The sequence below is a fragment of the Podarcis liolepis genome (assembly GCF_965112155.1).
Source record: "Podarcis liolepis genome assembly, chromosome: 7".
NCBI classification, from domain to species: domain Eukaryota; kingdom Metazoa; phylum Chordata; class Lepidosauria; order Squamata; family Lacertidae; genus Podarcis; species Podarcis liolepis.
Window position 1 is genome coordinate 6,258,711 of NC_139561.1, and position 17,723 is coordinate 6,276,433.

At 45.1% G+C, this 17,723-nt stretch overlaps 1 protein-coding gene across 1 annotated transcript in view; it reads right to left on the reverse strand.

Moving 5' to 3' along the window:
- The window catches only part of ANTXR1 (ANTXR cell adhesion molecule 1), a 136,109-nt gene that overhangs the window by 89,046 nt on the left and 29,340 nt on the right, over positions 1–17,723 (reverse strand). Inside the window, exons 7-9 of the mRNA XM_083514239.1 lie at positions 13,141–13,209; positions 11,379–11,459; positions 1,057–1,117 (exon numbers count right to left, since the gene is read on the reverse strand). Of these exons, the coding sequence (XP_083370365.1) occupies positions 1,057–1,117; positions 11,379–11,459; positions 13,141–13,209 (211 nt within the window). The remainder of the gene's footprint in view (positions 1–1,056; positions 1,118–11,378; positions 11,460–13,140; positions 13,210–17,723) is intronic.

Genomic DNA, 17,723 nt, shown 5'->3' on the forward strand with positions numbered 1-17,723 from the left:
TTTCAACTAGCGTGGATGAAAGCCAACTGCACAAAAAGTTTAAAAGTACATAAGGTTAAAAAGTACTTTTTATCCTTCAATAAAGAATTGTGTGTGTGTGTGTGTGTGTAGAGCAGCAAAGCTCCTTTTGTGCTGGGTTTTCTCAGCTTTGAAACTCTCCCAGGCTCTGCGATGCTCTCCGATGAGCTCTGGGAACTCGGACTGCGCCACAAGTTCTCACGAGAGCATATCAGTGCCAGTTCAGAAGGATCTCGGAGCCTGGTAAGCAAGGCAAGGCCCATTCGGCACGCCAGCTCCAGAAGGCAAGAATAATTGTGCAGGGCCAGTTCCAATGAGATTTGTTTGGCTATATTTACTTTTGAGCCATCACCAGAACGTAACCTTTGCGCAAGTTGCAATTGTACTGCATAGCACCTTTCAGGCAGATCTCACAAAAAAGGTAATTACACAAATAAACACCCAAACTGACAAGGATTTTAAAGGAGCGGCGTCCTTGGGGCTCTTCACTTGCCTACGTTCTCAAAAGGGAAAAGTCACAACAAGGCGATTTCCCCTGTCAATATTCACACAGAAAATCTCCTGCTACAAATCAGTCTTCTGTGGCGAGATCGCATCCCTGATGAAACGCTTCACCTCCTAGGCTTTACCAAGTTGCGCGTCTAAACCATCTTTTCCTCATGTCCAGGAGATCTCTGCAATACACCACAAAGCCCTTTATCTTGCCAAACACGGGCTAAGACTCTTGCATGAGAAAGACAGCTGACAAACAGCTATTCTTAAACCTTGCAGACAATAACTGAGATTTCACAGCCCTTCTGGCCTAAACGAAAAGATTGAAATACATTCCTAATACAAATCCCATCAAAATCACTCCATAGAAGCAGACATAAAACAAATGGAATTTTCTAGCATTCCCAGCCAAGCTCTGTCTGGAAAATTTCCCAAGGAGAGCCAAAAGATGGCCGACTCCGGCATCTGCCTTCCCTCAGGGAACGACGAGGAAGAAACCCAGTTATATGTAGCAATGAATGCTGGAAGAACCGGCTTTAAACTCACCTCCTGCACATATACTAGAAGGTTCCGCAGCCAAGATTTCAATGCATGATTTCTTCAAAATCTAGCAGGCATAGGAGAAAAAAAAGAAATAAATAAAATCACAGTAACCTTCAGATACAGGTAATTTGGTGTGTGTTGCCCTTGTATAGCTTTCCCCGACCTGGTGCCCTCCAGATGCTTGGACTACAAATCCCATGTATTCCAGAACATCTGGAGAGCACCCAGCTGAGGAACGCTGCTCTCGTAGCACAATAAAATGATACTGGGGCTAAGGAAACAGCACCCCTAGAATTTTTTTTTAAAATATAAATGGTCAACGTTTCAAGAAGAGCCTGATAGATCAGACCAGTGGCCCATCGGTCCAGCCTCCTGTTCGCACAGTGGCCAAAATGATACCTATGGGAAGCACAAGCGCACTCTCCCCTCGTGTGGTTTCTAACAACTGCTATTCAGAGCCATTGCTGTCTCCAGATGTGGAGGCAAGAGCCTAGCCATTGTGGCTGGCAGCCATTGATAGCCCTCTCTTCCGTGAACTTGTCCAATCCTCTTTTAAAGCCATTCAGGCTGCCGCCCATCACTGCCTCCTGTTGGAGCAAGGGTCATAGTATAACAATACCAAACTAAAACGTACTTCTTCTTTTTTAACTTCTCCGACACCAGCACTGCAACTCTCAAACCCCCAAATGTGTATATTAGGGGAAATTTTGCCTGTGGATGCATATAAGTGGCATAGTTGTCAACATTTCCCTTTTTTTAAAAAGGGAAATTCCCTTATTCCAAATAGGATTTTCCCTTAAAAAAGGGGGAAAGTTGACAGCTATGATATGTGCCTATTATTCACACATGTGTAGTATAATAAGGAAAGGTAAAGGTAAAGGTACCCCTGACCGTTAGGTCCACTCACGAATGACTCTGGTGTTCCACGCTCATCTTGCTCTATAGGCCGAGGGAGCTGGCGTTTGTCCGCAGACAGCTTCCGGGTCATGCGACCAGCAGGACTAAGCTGCTTCTGGCGAACCAGAGCAGCGCATGGAAACGCCGTTTACCTTCCCGCTGGAGCGGTACCTATTTATCTACTTGCACTTTGACGTGCTTTCAAACTGCTAGGTGGGCAGGAGTAGCGACCGAACAATGGGAGCTCACCCCATCGCAGGGATTCGAACCGCCAACCTTCTGATCGGCAATTCCTAGGCTCTGTGGTTTAGACCACAGGGCCACCCGCGTCCCTTATAATAAGGAAAACCACATGCAAAAATGTGCATATTGGAAGCAATTTGCATCAAAATGCTAACAATTTTTCATGAGGATTTTTTTTTAAATGGCAAACTTTTGCTGATATGCGGTAAACTTAATGTAAGACTGGAAACATTAGAAACTGGAGAAGCCCAAATTGACGGATGCGTAAGTATGCCTGGGGAAAGGCGGAAGGTGTGGGATGGCGAAGACCAGAGTGGGGTCCCTATTTTGGCTGGGGAAAGATATCTAGGCCCCCTTGATTTTTGGCAGGGTGGGGGAGAAGCTCAAATAAATTCTGTGTTAAAAAATCAGAGATATTTCAGCATGGGGGAATTGTCCATTTCTAGCACACTGCTTTCACACCTGCCTGCAAAAGAGATGGAGACGGAACCATGGGCTCTTTAAAAATCTGCACAGATTGTTGAAAAGGGGTTATGGGGCTCATACAAATACCAGGGATTCAGGAACCGAAGAGAAGCAGATTCTTCTAAGCAACTGACACCTCAGGAATAAAAGTGAAGCTTGGAAGAGGAGAGCAGAGGTAGTGTCTAGAGGTAAGCAGGAACTGCCAGAGATAAGAGAGAGAAAGAGGGAGGGAGAGAGAGAATAAGGAAGCATTTCTGGAAATTAGACTAGTGATAAAAGAGTGCAAAACTGAAAGGGGGGGGGGAGAGACCACTAATCTGGAACACAATATCCATACTTTTGTATGTAAGCATAAAGGCTTCTAGATTCAAATGTTGAATTTTAGATTTCAAAATTATCATATTTATTTATATGCTGACTTTCCCCCAGTCTGGGCCTCAAGGTGGCTCACACAGATAAAACAGAAAAAGCTAAAAACATAGAAAGGGCAATCATTAAAATGTAATTAAACACTGATAGAAATTGAATAATATTGACACGATCCATTAAAAACACAGATAACAATAAAAACATTCCAGTGCCAGCTCTTTCCTCAAAATCAGTCAGTTTCCCAATGCCTGCTGGAACAGGAAGGGCTTCCCCTTCCGGCAGAAGGAGAGCCAGCAGGGAGCCAGTCTGGCTTCTCCAGGGAGGGAGTTCCAGAGTCTGGGAGCAGCCACCGAGAAGGCCCTGTCCCTACCAAGTGTGCCTGAGAGGGTGGGTGGCAGGACCAAAAGAAGGGTCTCCCCTGAAGATCTGAAAACCCAGGCAGGTCCGGATGAGGGAATACAATCTTTCAGATAGCCTGGACCTAAGCTGCATACGGTTTTATAGGTCTTAATCAGGACTTTGAATTTTAGATTTCAAAATTCAGAGCATGCTTTCAGTTTGGAGGCAAATTGCCCAGATCTCCCATTTTATAACCCGAAATTTGAGAAGAAAAACCAGCTTTTTAAACATCGAAATTCTACGTTTTCAGAATTGACTAAAGTTGTTCGTTCGCTCGGCAGTTGGGCATCGCTTAAGATGTCATAAGCGGGCTTGGCATGAAAGCTCCTGGGATTGAGCATCGACTCCCAAGGCAAACAAGCATTGGGAAACAAAGGCAGAGGGCATGAATGCCAATATTTTAAATATATGAAAAAATGTTATACACCATTCACTCCTCTCTTGGTTATTTTAAGATGATAAAGAATAAGAGAGAAAACCCTGCTTCCACCCATCTAAAAATGAACATGGTGGGGATTTTGGAGCTTTGCTTGGTCTGTAATGAGAATATTGTCATAATAGGGATTAGGAGGGGAATGGAAACCCTCTCCCACAAAAGCCCCCGGACCTGCAATTTGTCAGGCTTAATCCACTCTGAGGAGGATCCTGTGCCTGCCAATTTCATTCACTTCTGCCAAAATGGGTGTGGGGGGGATACAGCCATTTAAAAACTCCTCATAAGAGTGAATGTGAGCTTCATTTTGCTCAGAACCCAAATCACAGACTGAGGCAGAGGGAACACAGAGCAAAAGGATTTGAATATTTTTTTTAAAGCACAGACACAAAGTGAATATTGGGGGCCATGCTAGTGGTTAGAGGGTTGGACTACTAGGACCTGGGAGAGACTGGGGTTCAAATCTGCTGGGGGCCAGACACTGCCTTGCCTACCCTGCCGGGTTGTTGTGGGGATTACACAAGGTGGGGGCAAACCAATGCTATTTTTCTAGAAAAAGGGGTGCTGGAACTCCCCATAAACACCTCCATCCCTTATTCCCTTAGAATGGCAACCTGAGAGGGGCCAGAACTGAGTTCTGGCTGAAAAAAAGCCCTAGGGAGAACCATGTATGTCATCTCCATCTCCTTGGAGGAAAAGGTTACATATAGATGCAATAAATAAATAAATACCCCTAGTGCATATCAATGATTCTGATAAGCTGGTCTGATTTAATGTTTTGCTGTTTTAATGACATCGCGCCATTTCCCCCAAGTCTCTGAAGCTGAACTAGATAGTCAAATAAGATGAAAATGGATGCAGAGCTTTTGTTTAGAACAGATACGGAAGTTTAGAAAATGGCAGCTTGGCTCATCCTTCCTTCGCGATCTTCACTTTGTCTCTGTGTACTGACTGTATATCCTTGGGGTGAGTCACGGCCCCGTGAAATCTGTTGACGATTAGACGCAGCGAGCATTTAATTTTATTTACATAGCCTGAGCATCACTAAGCTTTATCCAAGCTGAAAACCTCAGGGGTGGGAAGGGGGTGGGGGGGGAAACCTTATTTCCAAACATTGTTTTGCAGCAGGAGAACTGTAAACAGAGCTGTGGAAATAAGTGCTGCAGGGTCTAAACAACCAGCGGCCCGCCAGCCAAAATGCAACCCACCGGCCATGTTGGAGGCTTGGTGAAACTCTTTCGCTCTTTTGACTGTCTGAGGTTGGTATCCTGCATTCGGTCTGGTGGGCCTCACGCCATGCCAGCAGTGACTCTCCATGGCATGGAGTCCTACCATGGCTCACTATTTATTTATTTAACGCAGTTCTACCCCAACTTTCTCCCCAAGGAGTTCAAGGTGATTTTAATCTGTTTTAGGATTTTGACTTTTAATAACAACAACAACAATAATAAATTTTATTTATACCCCGCCCTCCCCGGCCAGAGCCGGGCACAGGGCGACCAACACCAGTAAAATTACAATAAAAACATAAGGGGGGGGGGACACAATTTAAAATACAGGTAGGATTCCAATTTTTTCTTGATTTTACTGTTTTATCTTTTCATAAACCACTTTGACGTTTTCCTTTTTCTTACAATCCAGCGGTATATAAACTTTATGAAGTTTATAAAGAACACAAACAACCCTTTCGGTGCTTCACTGTTTAAAGTCTTTTCAGAACGAATCAAGAATTTCCAAGCGGTCTGACAAGCCCACGATTGAGGCCTTTTCCTGAACTCGTGCCCTGATCTGCAAAAATTCCCTCTTGAAAGCCGCAAAGAAAATTGCAAGACAAAGGCCTCATAAAACCTGTCTCCCTGCTCTCCCCTCTGCAGTGGGGAGTGGGGGGCGTTTCAGGAGGGCAGCCTTTGGCAGGCCTGATTCCTTTTGTGAGGGGTCGACAGGACACTTATGGGGCGTGAAATAACCCTCCTCCAAACTCCTCCTTGCCATTCAGTCTCCAAGAACAAAGGCTGAGTTGCATTTATTCATTATTACAGTTAATTGATCCATCACCTTCCAAACCACCGGGGATGTTTTCTGTTCTGTTTTGTATCAACAGCCAAAACCCACAAAACTTCTTTGGTGAGAGGCAAAAGGAATAAGAGGAAGACGGTACGGGAAGCAAAGCTTAAAACATCCTTAAAAGCTATTCTTCACTTGGAGATTGCAGAGCTTTGAGAAATTAAAGGATAAAGTGCGAGATTGGTTACATTATGCTCAGATCAGGGAGGTTTTTAACTTGGATAAAAAAACAGGTTTCCAGGTGGAAAAATCGAAACTAGAAACAGAACTGTTAGAATCTAAGACTAAGGTACTTTCAAAAATGTACAACTTGCTGTTAAAATGGAACACTCAAGATGAAACGGTTAAATCAGCCATGATAAAATGGGTACAGGACATTGGGTACAATATCATGTTTGCTGACTGGGAAAGGTTATGGACCACCGGGGTGAGGTTCACGGCATGTAATGCCTTGAAAGAAAATATTATGAAAATGATCTATAGGTGGTACATGACCCCAGTCAAGCTTGCAAAAATATATCATTTGCCTGACAATAAATGTTGGAAATGCAGGGGAACTGAAGGAACATTCTTTCACCTCTGGTGGACTTGCCCAAAGGTTAAGGTTTTCTGGGAAATGATTTATAACGAGTTGAAGAAGGTATTTAAGTATACCTTTCCTAAGAAACCAGAGGCCTTCCTTCTGGGCATTGTTGGCCAGAGGGTGTTAAAGAAGGACCGAACTTTCTTTATGTATGCAACAACAGCAGCAAGAATACTCATCGCAAAACACTGGAAGACCCAAGATTTGCCCACGCTGGAAGAATGGCAGACGCAACTGATAGATTACATGGAATTGGCAGAAATGACTGGCAGAATCCGAGACCTGGGAGAAGAGACAGTGGAAGAGGACTGGAAAAAGTTTAAGGATTATCTACAAAAATATTATAAACTGTATGAATGTTAAGAAGATGCAGGATAGGAAACAACATAGCACCAGCAACTTAATTGAAAGAAAGATAAGAATAAGTGATGTTTAAGAAAAAGATGAAATTTGGAGTAACATTATGTATAAATTAAGTATTTAAGTATTTGATAAAAACATTTAAAGTTGGAGACATAATATTTGAAAATTACAAAATAAGATTTGGAACAAGGTGATAAATTGCTGCTTATGATTTTATAATTGGGAACGCAGGAAAGGGAGATGTGAGGAAGTCCAAAAGGTTATGGAAATATGATTTACAGACAGCTGATTTTGTTCTATATTTTCTATTCTATGTTTATCTTTTTGTTTCTTTCTTTTTATCTTTGTTTGTTGTATCTTGGTGATGGTATTTTATATGTTTGGTGATTTTATTGTTTAAAACCTTTAATAAATATCTTATAAAAAAATAAATAAAAGCTATTCTTCAAGCTGACATGAGAAACAAAGGCGGCCACAGTGGTCTATACGGGAGAGGAAGAAAAACCCCTACAAAATCCACGGTTGGGCACAGCTGGTCTATGGCTCAGCTCATTTGGAATTAAAAAATGATGGTTTGTCCCTAGTGGTCTTAGGTTTCCATGGTGACGGTGATGACAGTTAATTTATTAGTTGTCTTCTAAAACCACCACATCAAGGTGATTTACATATCAGATAATTTGAAACAGAAACACAGAAAACAACAAACACATTTAAAACAGGACTAAAACCCAGACAAGTGGGCAGACATGGGAAAGACCCATTTATCCAGCTGGGAAAGCTTATGGAAGCAAAAATGTCTTCAACTGTTTCTGGAAAGTGTGGGTGGTGGGTGCTTGTCGAATCTGGACAGGGACAGAATAGGGGCAGCCCCACTAAAGGCCCTGCTCCTCTGAGTTACTATGGAGCAGGCATCTGAGATCTTTCCAACTTGCAGGAGAAACTCCCTCGCAGACTGCAGGGATCTGCTGGGTGTTTGTTTATTAATTGCATTCATATCCTGCCTTTTTCTGCAGAAGGCTTAAAGGTGGCGTACATGGGTCTACTCTTCCTCCTCCTTTAATCCCCACAACAACCCTGTGAGGTGGGTTAGGTCCAAACCAACCCAGCGAGGTGAGTGACTGGCACAAGGTCACCCTGTGAGCTTCACGGCCGCGTGGGGATTTGAACCCTGGTCTTCCAGACCCTAGCTCAGGATTCTAACCACTGCCCCACGCTGGCTCTCTCGGGGTTGCCCTCGGTGCCAGCTTGGCCCTCAATGTGAGGTATAGTGATCAGCCAGTGTGGTGTAGCGGTCAGAGTGTTGGACTAGGATGTGAGAGACCAGGGTTTAAATCCCCATTAAGCCATGAAGCTCACTGGGTTCCCTTGGGCCAGTCAATGTAGCCCTCAGCCTAAGCGACCTTGCAGGATTGTTGTGGGAATTAAATGAGATGGGGTGGGGGAAGACAGTGAACCCCACCTTGAGCTCACTGAAGGAAACGGTGGAATAGAAATGCAGGATAACAATAAAATAAATAAATATAATCTAGCATGCACCCAAGGGTGCCAGGGGGATTGATTTCATACTTTATTCTATTTATTTATTAGGCAGCGTACATACTTTATTTTTCGCTCCATAAGATGCACTTTTTTCCTCCTAAATAGTAAGGGGAGATGTCTGTGTGTCTTATGGAGCGAATGCGTGGTCCCTGGAGACGAATTGCCCTGGGGCGAAAAACAGATCGCAGAAAGACAGAAGGGGGTGTTGAAATGAAGCCGCTGAGCAGCTGATTGGCAAGTGATCAGGAGGGAGATAAGGGAAGCTAGCGATAAAGGAGGCTGCCTGGGAGAGGGGGAGGTAAAACCACATGGATCCTCAGGATTTTTGCATTGGGTCACCCCAAATTCACCATCAGATCACATAGCGTGTCCATGGCTACAGCCTGCACCAAAAAATAAATAAATCACACATCCACTGTTGCGTGGGGCCACAATGGCACAAAAACGTGGTTACAAAGCACGGATCCACATAGGATTTTTGCATTGGGCTACCCCAAACTCACCGTCAAATCACATATCATGTCTGTGGCCACAGCATGAACCACAAAAATCATACACCCACTGCTTCATTCAGAATATTTTTTTCCTCGTTTTCCTCCTCTAAAAACTAGGTGTGTCTTATCGTCAGGGGCATCTTATGGAGTGAAAAATACGGTACGTCTCCCCATTTTAGCCCCACAACAACCCCAGGAGGTGGGTTAGGCCGAGAGGCAGTGACTGGCCCAGGGTCACACCCAGTGAGTTTCATGTCCCAGGTCCCAATCCAACACCCTAACCATTTCACTGCACCACACTCCATATGAATGTCTCCCTCCTTCTACTTTCTACATCGAAAGCAGCTCTTTCAGGGGAGCAGCTCCTATGAAGCCCCTGCTAGACCCTCCCTCTCTTTCGTCGGGCTGGCTTTGGCCCCCACTCCCCATTCCCAGGACCACAATTTTCTTCTGCTGCTGCTCTGCCTGTTATTTCCTGTGCTTCTCCACCCACGGATCCCTTTGTGCTGAGATTCTGACCGGCCAGAAAGATATAATCAACCAATTTATGGGGAAACGTACAGCTTTTCCTCAACGCATAGAATGCTATTCCTTGCCATGCCTGCACCACACATACATGATCCCTCCATTATGAGATTTTATCATTTCACAGCGACCTTTGGGTAACCTGATTGCTGCTAGTAAGGTTGGGAGGAGCCCAGAAAGCGCTCGGATAATCAGCTCTGCCCAGATTTTTCACATGTGTGTACACACACACACACACACAGGCAACTGCTTCTGGAACCCATTAAGAACAGCTGCAAAAGGAATGAAAGCCTGCAAACGAAATCTCTCTTACAATCTCACAATACCTGATGACCCAACATCATTTGGCGCTTCCCGTCCAATTTGGAAACAAATGTTAGGAAAGAGAAGAGGAGGGCCAAGATCCAATTTGCCTTGCAATAAGGTAGGCTCATGTACCGGATAAACATACTGATGTACAGAAACATAGAATTGTAGAGTTCGAAGGGACACCAAGGGTCATCTAGTCCAACCCCCATGACACAGGAATCGCAGCTGAAGAATCCCTGGCAGGTGGTCATCCATCTGTATAGACTGATGGATAGGCAGTTGTTGTTTTTTTGTTTTAAGTGTTAAAACCATGTTGGGAAGGCATGTTGTAAAAGCAAGCCAAAAGGTCTTTGAGGAAGTGTGAAGGAATTTGCTAAAGGCTTTGATTACCTTGCTTTTCCTTGCTGCAACCTGGGATGTTTGTTACCTTATCTGCTTAGAAACCAAATTTGCAATGCTTGCCTTGCAAGGTGGCAGGCTCTTCCAAGGGAGTGCATTTGTGGCTCAAACACGCCACACTAGTTGTTTGCAATCCCTTGATACGTCCGTTTAGCCCTGGCTCATGTCTACCTGCCCCTTCTGTGCAACTGAACTGGGAAATCCACACCTTGACGCTGTGAAAATAAATCCACTCAAAGGCGCTAGGGCACATCTGTGGGAGTATGACGTTTGGCATGTGAAACCACCTCTTGGTGGTGCTTCAGGCAGACGTCATTATATGCATGTTGTTCCTGGTTGTTGCATGTTGTTCCAACCATGTTTCACACATTTTTCGTAGGTACCAGCCAGAAACAAAAACCACATTCCCTTATTCAAACAAATTGATCCGATGCTCCCTTTTGTATTTACCGTATTTTTTGCTCTATAAGACTCACTTTTTCCCTCCTAGAAAGTAAGGGGAAATGTGTGTGCGTCTTATGGAGCGAATGCAGGCTGTGCAGCTATTCCAGAAGCCAGAACAGCAAGAGGGATTGCTGCTTTCACTGTGCAGCGATCCCTCTTGCTGTTCTGGCTTCTGAGATTCAGAATTTTTTTTTCTTGTTTTCCTCCTCCAAAAACTAGGTGCGTCTTGTGGCCTGGTGCGTCTTATAGAGCGAAAAATACGGTGATTTTCTGACCGGCTCCATTGTTCATGCATGCTTCACCTTCGCAAGCACAGACTAAGAACAGATCTAAATCATGGTTGAAACAACCTCAATCGTGCCACTTACACAATTAAGGCTGCAATCCTATGAGGCACTCAGCGCGCTGGCTTGCTTAGGATTGCACTGCCTGCCACTGGCCCCCACTCCAAATGGAAGCATTTGCAACCCTGCAGCCTGACTGGAGCACTTCATCTGCAACAGCGAATCTGCCACTTCCCCCGGGGGAGGCACAGAGATCTCGCCCAACCATTGACCTCTTGGCAAAAGCCTCTCCACGCTTTGTACTTGCTAACCATAAACAAGCCTCTGGCATCTCCTGTCCATCATCCAAGCCCATTCCCACCCCCCACCCAGGTCCAGCCCTTCAGTTCCATTCCTGCTACTACAGAAGAGGAGGCCCTCGGATGTCAGGATAGTGATAGATGCCTGGTTTCTGGCAACAACACTGGTGATTTTACAAGAGTCGTAAAATGAACACAATGGTAAGTGATACTTACGGAGTCAATGATTCCCTGGAGAGCTTCGAAGCCATCATTCACGGGGAAGACGTGATCCTTGCTGTCAGCGATCCGTGCCAGCTGGAACAGCAACAAAAAGGGTCAAACGTGTCAGCAGCCAGCAAACAATGTCATAAGGAGGACTTGAACGCAAACTCTTGGCCAAGCAACCCAGGGGCTGTGGCTAACAGGCAACGGTGGTTTTCGTGTGTTTGCTTTTAACGTGCCAGTGGCCAATGCACTGTGATTTCTTTTGTCCCACAATTGGCTTTAGCAGGATTTGCAGTCCCTTCGAAAACATAAAATGCCTTGTTTTTGTTTTATAGTCTCTTGGAATTGGAAGGGATCCCCAACAGTCATCTACCCCCTGCTAAAGGAGCCACAGCTAAAAAGCTCCTTGAGAGCTGGCCATCCAACCTCTGTTTAAAAACCTCCAACAAAGGAGAGTCCACCACCTTCAGGGGGACTCTTGTTCCACTGTCTAACGGCTCTTACTGTCAGAAAACTCTTCCTAATATTTACTTGGAAGCTCCTTTCTTGTGATTTGAATCAGTTGGTTTGTGTCCTCCCCTCTGGAGCAGCAGAAAACAAGCTTGTTCCATCTTAAATGTTACAGCCCTTTGGGTATTTGAAGATGGTTAGTGTTATAAGTAATAAAACTGCTCCTTTTCCCTTATGGGGTACCCAAGAGCCCATATAGAGTCCTTTCGTGGGTTCTCTATTGGTAGGAGAAAATAACAGAGGCCAACCAGAGACTATTGAGAAGCAAAGCAGCTAGTAAGCCTGATCTTTATTAACTGTTGCAACAGGGTGCTCCCCCACACGCAGGAGAGAGGAGGAGGACCCAGAAGAAAGGTGTGCCTGCCCTTATATTGACATTTTAAATTGCCCGCCTTGGAGTCCAAGACCACCCCCCAGAAACATCATACATAGCTACATCACAGAAAAGGCGGTCTACAACAGAAATCTGAGTGCGTTGTTTTTACCCTGTCTGCCAGGTTACCTGTTAATGGTCACTTGACCTGGTCATCCTTTTGTAATGATAATACTTAATTCCTGAGCCAGGTCACAGGCTCACCCTATTCATACCTTAAATGTGCCCTTAAGGCAAGATTTGTGAGGACAGAGACAATGGGGAGGTTTCTGCATTTCCTTCGACCTTGTAGAGAAATATTTGAGTTGACTGAAAGAGTCAAAATGGCTTTAGGACTTTTCCTGTGGGTTTTAGACATGTGGTTTATATATTTATATATGTGTTTGCTTGGTACATTTGTGAACATTTATTATATATTTATAAGACCTAAAATTTTTTATAACATTAGCATATGTGGAGAATGTAGGTGTGCAACTGAGCAAACATGCCATACGTAGCACTGGCTCTCTTATTTATGTCATAAAGTTTATTCATCACTTGACTGTGGAAAAAACCCAACCTCAGTTTACAAAAAAGATGAAAGAATAAACTTATCACCAAGAAAAATGAACAACAATAATATTAAAGCTGCAAAAAAGTTGAAATAGCAATAGGCTCACAAAAGATTAAACTTGTGTTAACTTTCTAAACATCTTGTAGGCTCGTCTAAACAATAATGTTTTTAGCAGGCGCCAAAAACATTACAGCGAAGGCGCCTGCTTGATCTCAATAGGCAGAGAGTTCCAAAGTGCAGGTGCTGCTGGCATTCTTACAAAATGTTCCTATAAAAGATGGAGTTCACACACACAAACTGCTGTTTTGTGCAAATCTGGTATATTGGGAACTTACCTGTGTTTCATTGAAATCTTTCACACCAACGCAGTACACAGTTGCCCCAAGGTCACGGGATCGGTTTGCCTTGAGCAAGAGAATAAAGAATAGATAATTACTGACACAGATTAAAGACGGAATCATGTGAACATGGTTTTCATGGCTTGACTTTGTGGCTGCCTTCAGGTTTGAGCTTAAGGAAGTGATGACTAACTCCTACCCACCCACTCAACCATCCAGCCATTTTACCTGCCAACGCCTAACAAGTCTGTCTACAAGTTCACCAGTAGGGAAAAGAGAGAGTCTTAAAGTTATAGGAAATTGAGATATTGAAAAGAGATATTTCCTTCAAATTTCATCCACTTCTGTCAAAAGGGGAAAAGAAGTTTTCCCATGATAGCCAACAGGGAGGTATTGAACTTTAGTTTTCCCAAATGAAAATGGCAGGCCCAGAGGAGTCCAGCCGTTTGACTGGTGCTTCTGCCATCGCCATATCATTTTTCATTTATATTCCACCTTTACATTTATATTCCAAGGAGCTGAAGGTGCATACATACTGCAGCTTCTCCCCAGAGGTGGGCTAGGCTGAGAGTGAGCGAGTAGCTCAAGGTCATCCAGTGAATTTCATGGCTGGCTGGGGATTTGAATCCTGGTCCCTCCTAGTTCCTAGCCCAGCACTCTAACTGTTAAGTTGTGGGTAGACATAGCAGACGACACAGCGATTCTTCCAAAGCAGCTCTTTATTTGTAAGCTGGAACAGAACTGCCTGAGGAGCTCAGCCAGCCTGCTTATATAGAGCTCCAGAACAATGTAACTGTTGCCATTTTCTAAAACTATCCAATCACTGAATGTCACTTTCGATCCTTCATTTGCATACAAACTATCCAATCACTGAACGTCACTTTCGATCCTTCATTTGCATAACTATCTACAGTATTCCCCTGCTGGCCCAGGGTGAGAACTTCAGTACATAACACTAACCACTACATCACACTGGGCTGCCCACTGCCAACCAGTAAGCTGGACCTGATCCATTTGCCCAGGAGCTTCCAAAGCAAGAATATGCTTCCAGGCCCTGGCTCACCAGAGAGCAGATACAGAACCCTAACATAACAAAAAATCAGGGCCAGAATAATAACAAACAAAAACAGTGTAATTGAAATAAGAGACAAAAGAAGAAGGGGGGGATTCAGATCTAGCTAGTGGACCTGTTTCTTGCAAATGCAAATTTATTTCCGCCCAAGTTTTATTATCATCACTTATTTTTATTGCTGGACTACCTTAATTTTCATTCCACAAAAGGAATCTTTCCATTTGGGTGTTCAAGGCTCAAAATTCTACTTTTACTGGGGATGTGAGGGAAACCTCACCACCACCACCTCCACATTTCCATTCCAGTTAATTAATTCCCTCCAGCTTCTGGTCAGAACAAATCCAACTTTTCACACCATCACAGGATTACATTTCATCAGGCTGCCTGATACGCAGCATCTCTCTCGCCCTTGAGCAGATCAGCCCGATTCAACTATCAAAATCCTGTTAAGAGTCAATAAAACAACGCACTGGAGACTACCCAACTAATGACATGTCACTCTGAACTGGGATGTACTGGAGAAATAACGGCTCTGTGTCACTGACTCTTTTGCCTGCTAAGCTCCCTCTCAAAGGAAAAGAGGACCCCTGACAATTAAGCCCAGTTACAAATGACTCTGGGGTTGCGGTGCTCATCTCGCTTTATTGGCCGAGGGAGCCGGTGTACAGCTTCCGGGTCATGTGACCAGCATGACTAAGCCGCCTCTGGCGAAACCAGAGCAGCGCACAGAAACGCTGTTTACCTTCCTGCTGGAGCAGTACAGTGGTGCCCCGCAAGACGAATGCCTCGCAAGACGGAAAACTCGCTAGACGAAAGAGTTTTCCGTTTTGGAGGTGCTTTGCAAAACGAATCTCCTATGGGCTTGCTTCGCAAGACGAAAAGGTCTTGCGAGTTCCTGCTGGTTTTTTTTCCTCCCCCCCTTTTTCTAAGCCGCTTATCAGCTGATCCAATAAGCTGATAAGCCGCTAAAAGCCGCTAAAAGCCGCTAATAGCACTAATCCTCTAATCCGTCAATGGGCTTGCTTCGCAAGACAAAAAAACCGCTAGACGAAGAGAATCACAGAACGGATTCTTTTCGTCTTGCGAGGCACCACTGTACCTATTTATCTACTTGCACTTTGACGTGCTTTCGAACTGCTAGGTTGGCAGGAGCAGGGACTGAGCAACGGGAGCTCGCCCCGTCGCGGGGATTCAAACCACCGGCCTTCCAATCGGCAAGCCCTAGGCTCAGTGGTTTAGACCACAGCGCCACCCTCTTAAAGCTCCGAAAAACCTGGCTCAGCTACCCTAAAGCTTTTGCTTCCTTTTGTGTGTTTAAACAGCAGGGGGGTGGTTTGTTGCAACATTCATGCAGGGAGGAGGGTGGTCTCCCAATTATGACAACCACTGGCCTGAACTCCCAACTCCACCCACTGCAAAAGAAATAAAATCAAATCCAGGGAGGGGGACGTTGTGCATGGAGTACATCCAGTTGTCTTATCCTGTTACTGAGGAATTGGGATTGGTTTGGCCAGGCTGCTTTCTCTGACTAGGAATAGATATCGCAGTCTGTGGCCTGATTGCCAAACATGCATTTGGCCTTCGTGGCCATTCAGCACAGCCTGAGGGATCAGAGGTCCTGTGTTTTACCACTAAATTGGAGCAAATGGCAATTGGATTTTCCACTGATTTTCCGAGGACGTTTCTGGGCACAATTCAAAGTGCTGGTGCTGACCTTTAAAGCCCTAAACGGCCTTGGTCCTGTATACCTGAAGGAGCGTCTCCACCCCCATCGTTCAGCCCAGACACTGAGGTCCAGCTCTGAGGGCCTTCTGGCAGTTCCCTCACTATGAGAAGGGAGGTGACAGGGAACCAGGCACAGGGCCTTCTCGGCAGTGGCACCTGCCCCGTGGAACCGCCCTCCCACCAGATGTTAAGGAAATAAACCACTACAGTGGTACCTCGGGTTAAGAATTTAATTCGTTCTGGAGGTCTGTTCTTAACCCGAAGCACCACTTTAACTAATGGGGCCTCCCGCTGCCGCTGCACCACCAGAGCACGATTTCCGTTCTCATCCTGAAGCAAAGTTCTTAACCTGAGGTACTATTTCTGGGTTAGTGGAGTCTGTAACCTGAAGTGTATGTAACCCAAAGTACCACTGTATCTACTTTTAGAAGACATCTGAAGGCAGCCCTGTTTAGGGAAGCTTTTAATATTTGATGAATTATTGTATTTTAATATTTTGCTGAAAGCCGCCCAGAGTGGCTGGGGAAACCCAGCCAGATGGGCAGGGTATAAATAATAATAAATTATTAATAATTATTATTATTAATTATTATTAATTAGTACTAGTAGTATTTGCTCTGATTCAGCAGTGAAATGGAGGTTTTCCCAGGGGAAGCACTGGAACAAAAACAACAAGCCGAACACATCTATGCTTGTGCCTAGAAATCTAACACCAAAGGAAGTCCGGATGAGCCCTAAAATATGGGACCACCCATCAAGTGAATGAGGATAACCTGGGTTCAGCAGTCCATGCTCAGGTGACCTCTAGGTTAGATTACTGCAACATGAAAGATTACTGCTTTTGAAGACAGTTTGAAACTCTAGCAGAATTCAGGGGATGGACTCTTTAACTCCTGGCATGAACAGGAAAGAGTCCTCATGTGCAAATTCATGTGGGTGTGGACTATGCCAGTCTAACCCGAATGGAGGGGAAAGTGGATTAGGAGCTAGTGGATTTAAGAGCTAACCTGGTGTAGTGGTTAAGAGTGCTGGGCTAGGACTGGGGAGAGACAAGGGCCTCTGCTCACCAGGTGACCTTGGGGCAGCCACTGCCTCTCAGCCTAACCTACCTTCCCGGTTTGTTGTGAGGGTGGGGCACTATATGCAGGCCACCTTTGGGCTCCCTGGAGGATAGCTGGGATATAAATGTAATAAATGGCTGAATGTATGAAGCTTGATGGGACGCAGGTGGCGCTGTGGGTTAAACCACAGAGCCTAGGTCTTGCCGATCAGAAGGTTGGCGGTTCGAATCCCCGCGATGGGGTGAGCTCCCGTTGCTCGGTCCCTGCTCCTGCCAACCTAGCAGTTTGAAAGCATGCCAAAGTGCAAGTAGATAAATAGGTACCGCTCCAGCGGGAAGGTAAACAGCATTTCCGTGCGCTGCTCTGGTTCGCCAGAAGTGGCTTAGTCATGCTGGCCACATGACCCGGAAGCTGCACACCGGCTCCCTCGGCCAATAAAGCGAGATGAGCGCCGCAACCCCAGAGTCGGCCACGACTGGACCTAATGGTCAGGGGTCCCTTTACCTTTATGAAGCTCAAATGTGGTTTTTCCCTCAGCCCCTCCCACACTCTGATCACCTACCTGCACTTTCTTTTAGGATACCTGGGCTTGATTCCAAACAGATGGCACAGGATGGGTGCCAAGCCAGCTCTCTTAGTTTTTAAGAAAACTTACATGCTACTTGTCAGGGGTTCAGGAGCAGAGGCAAGGGCAAGGGAGGAAACAGAGAGTGAAGGGGAGG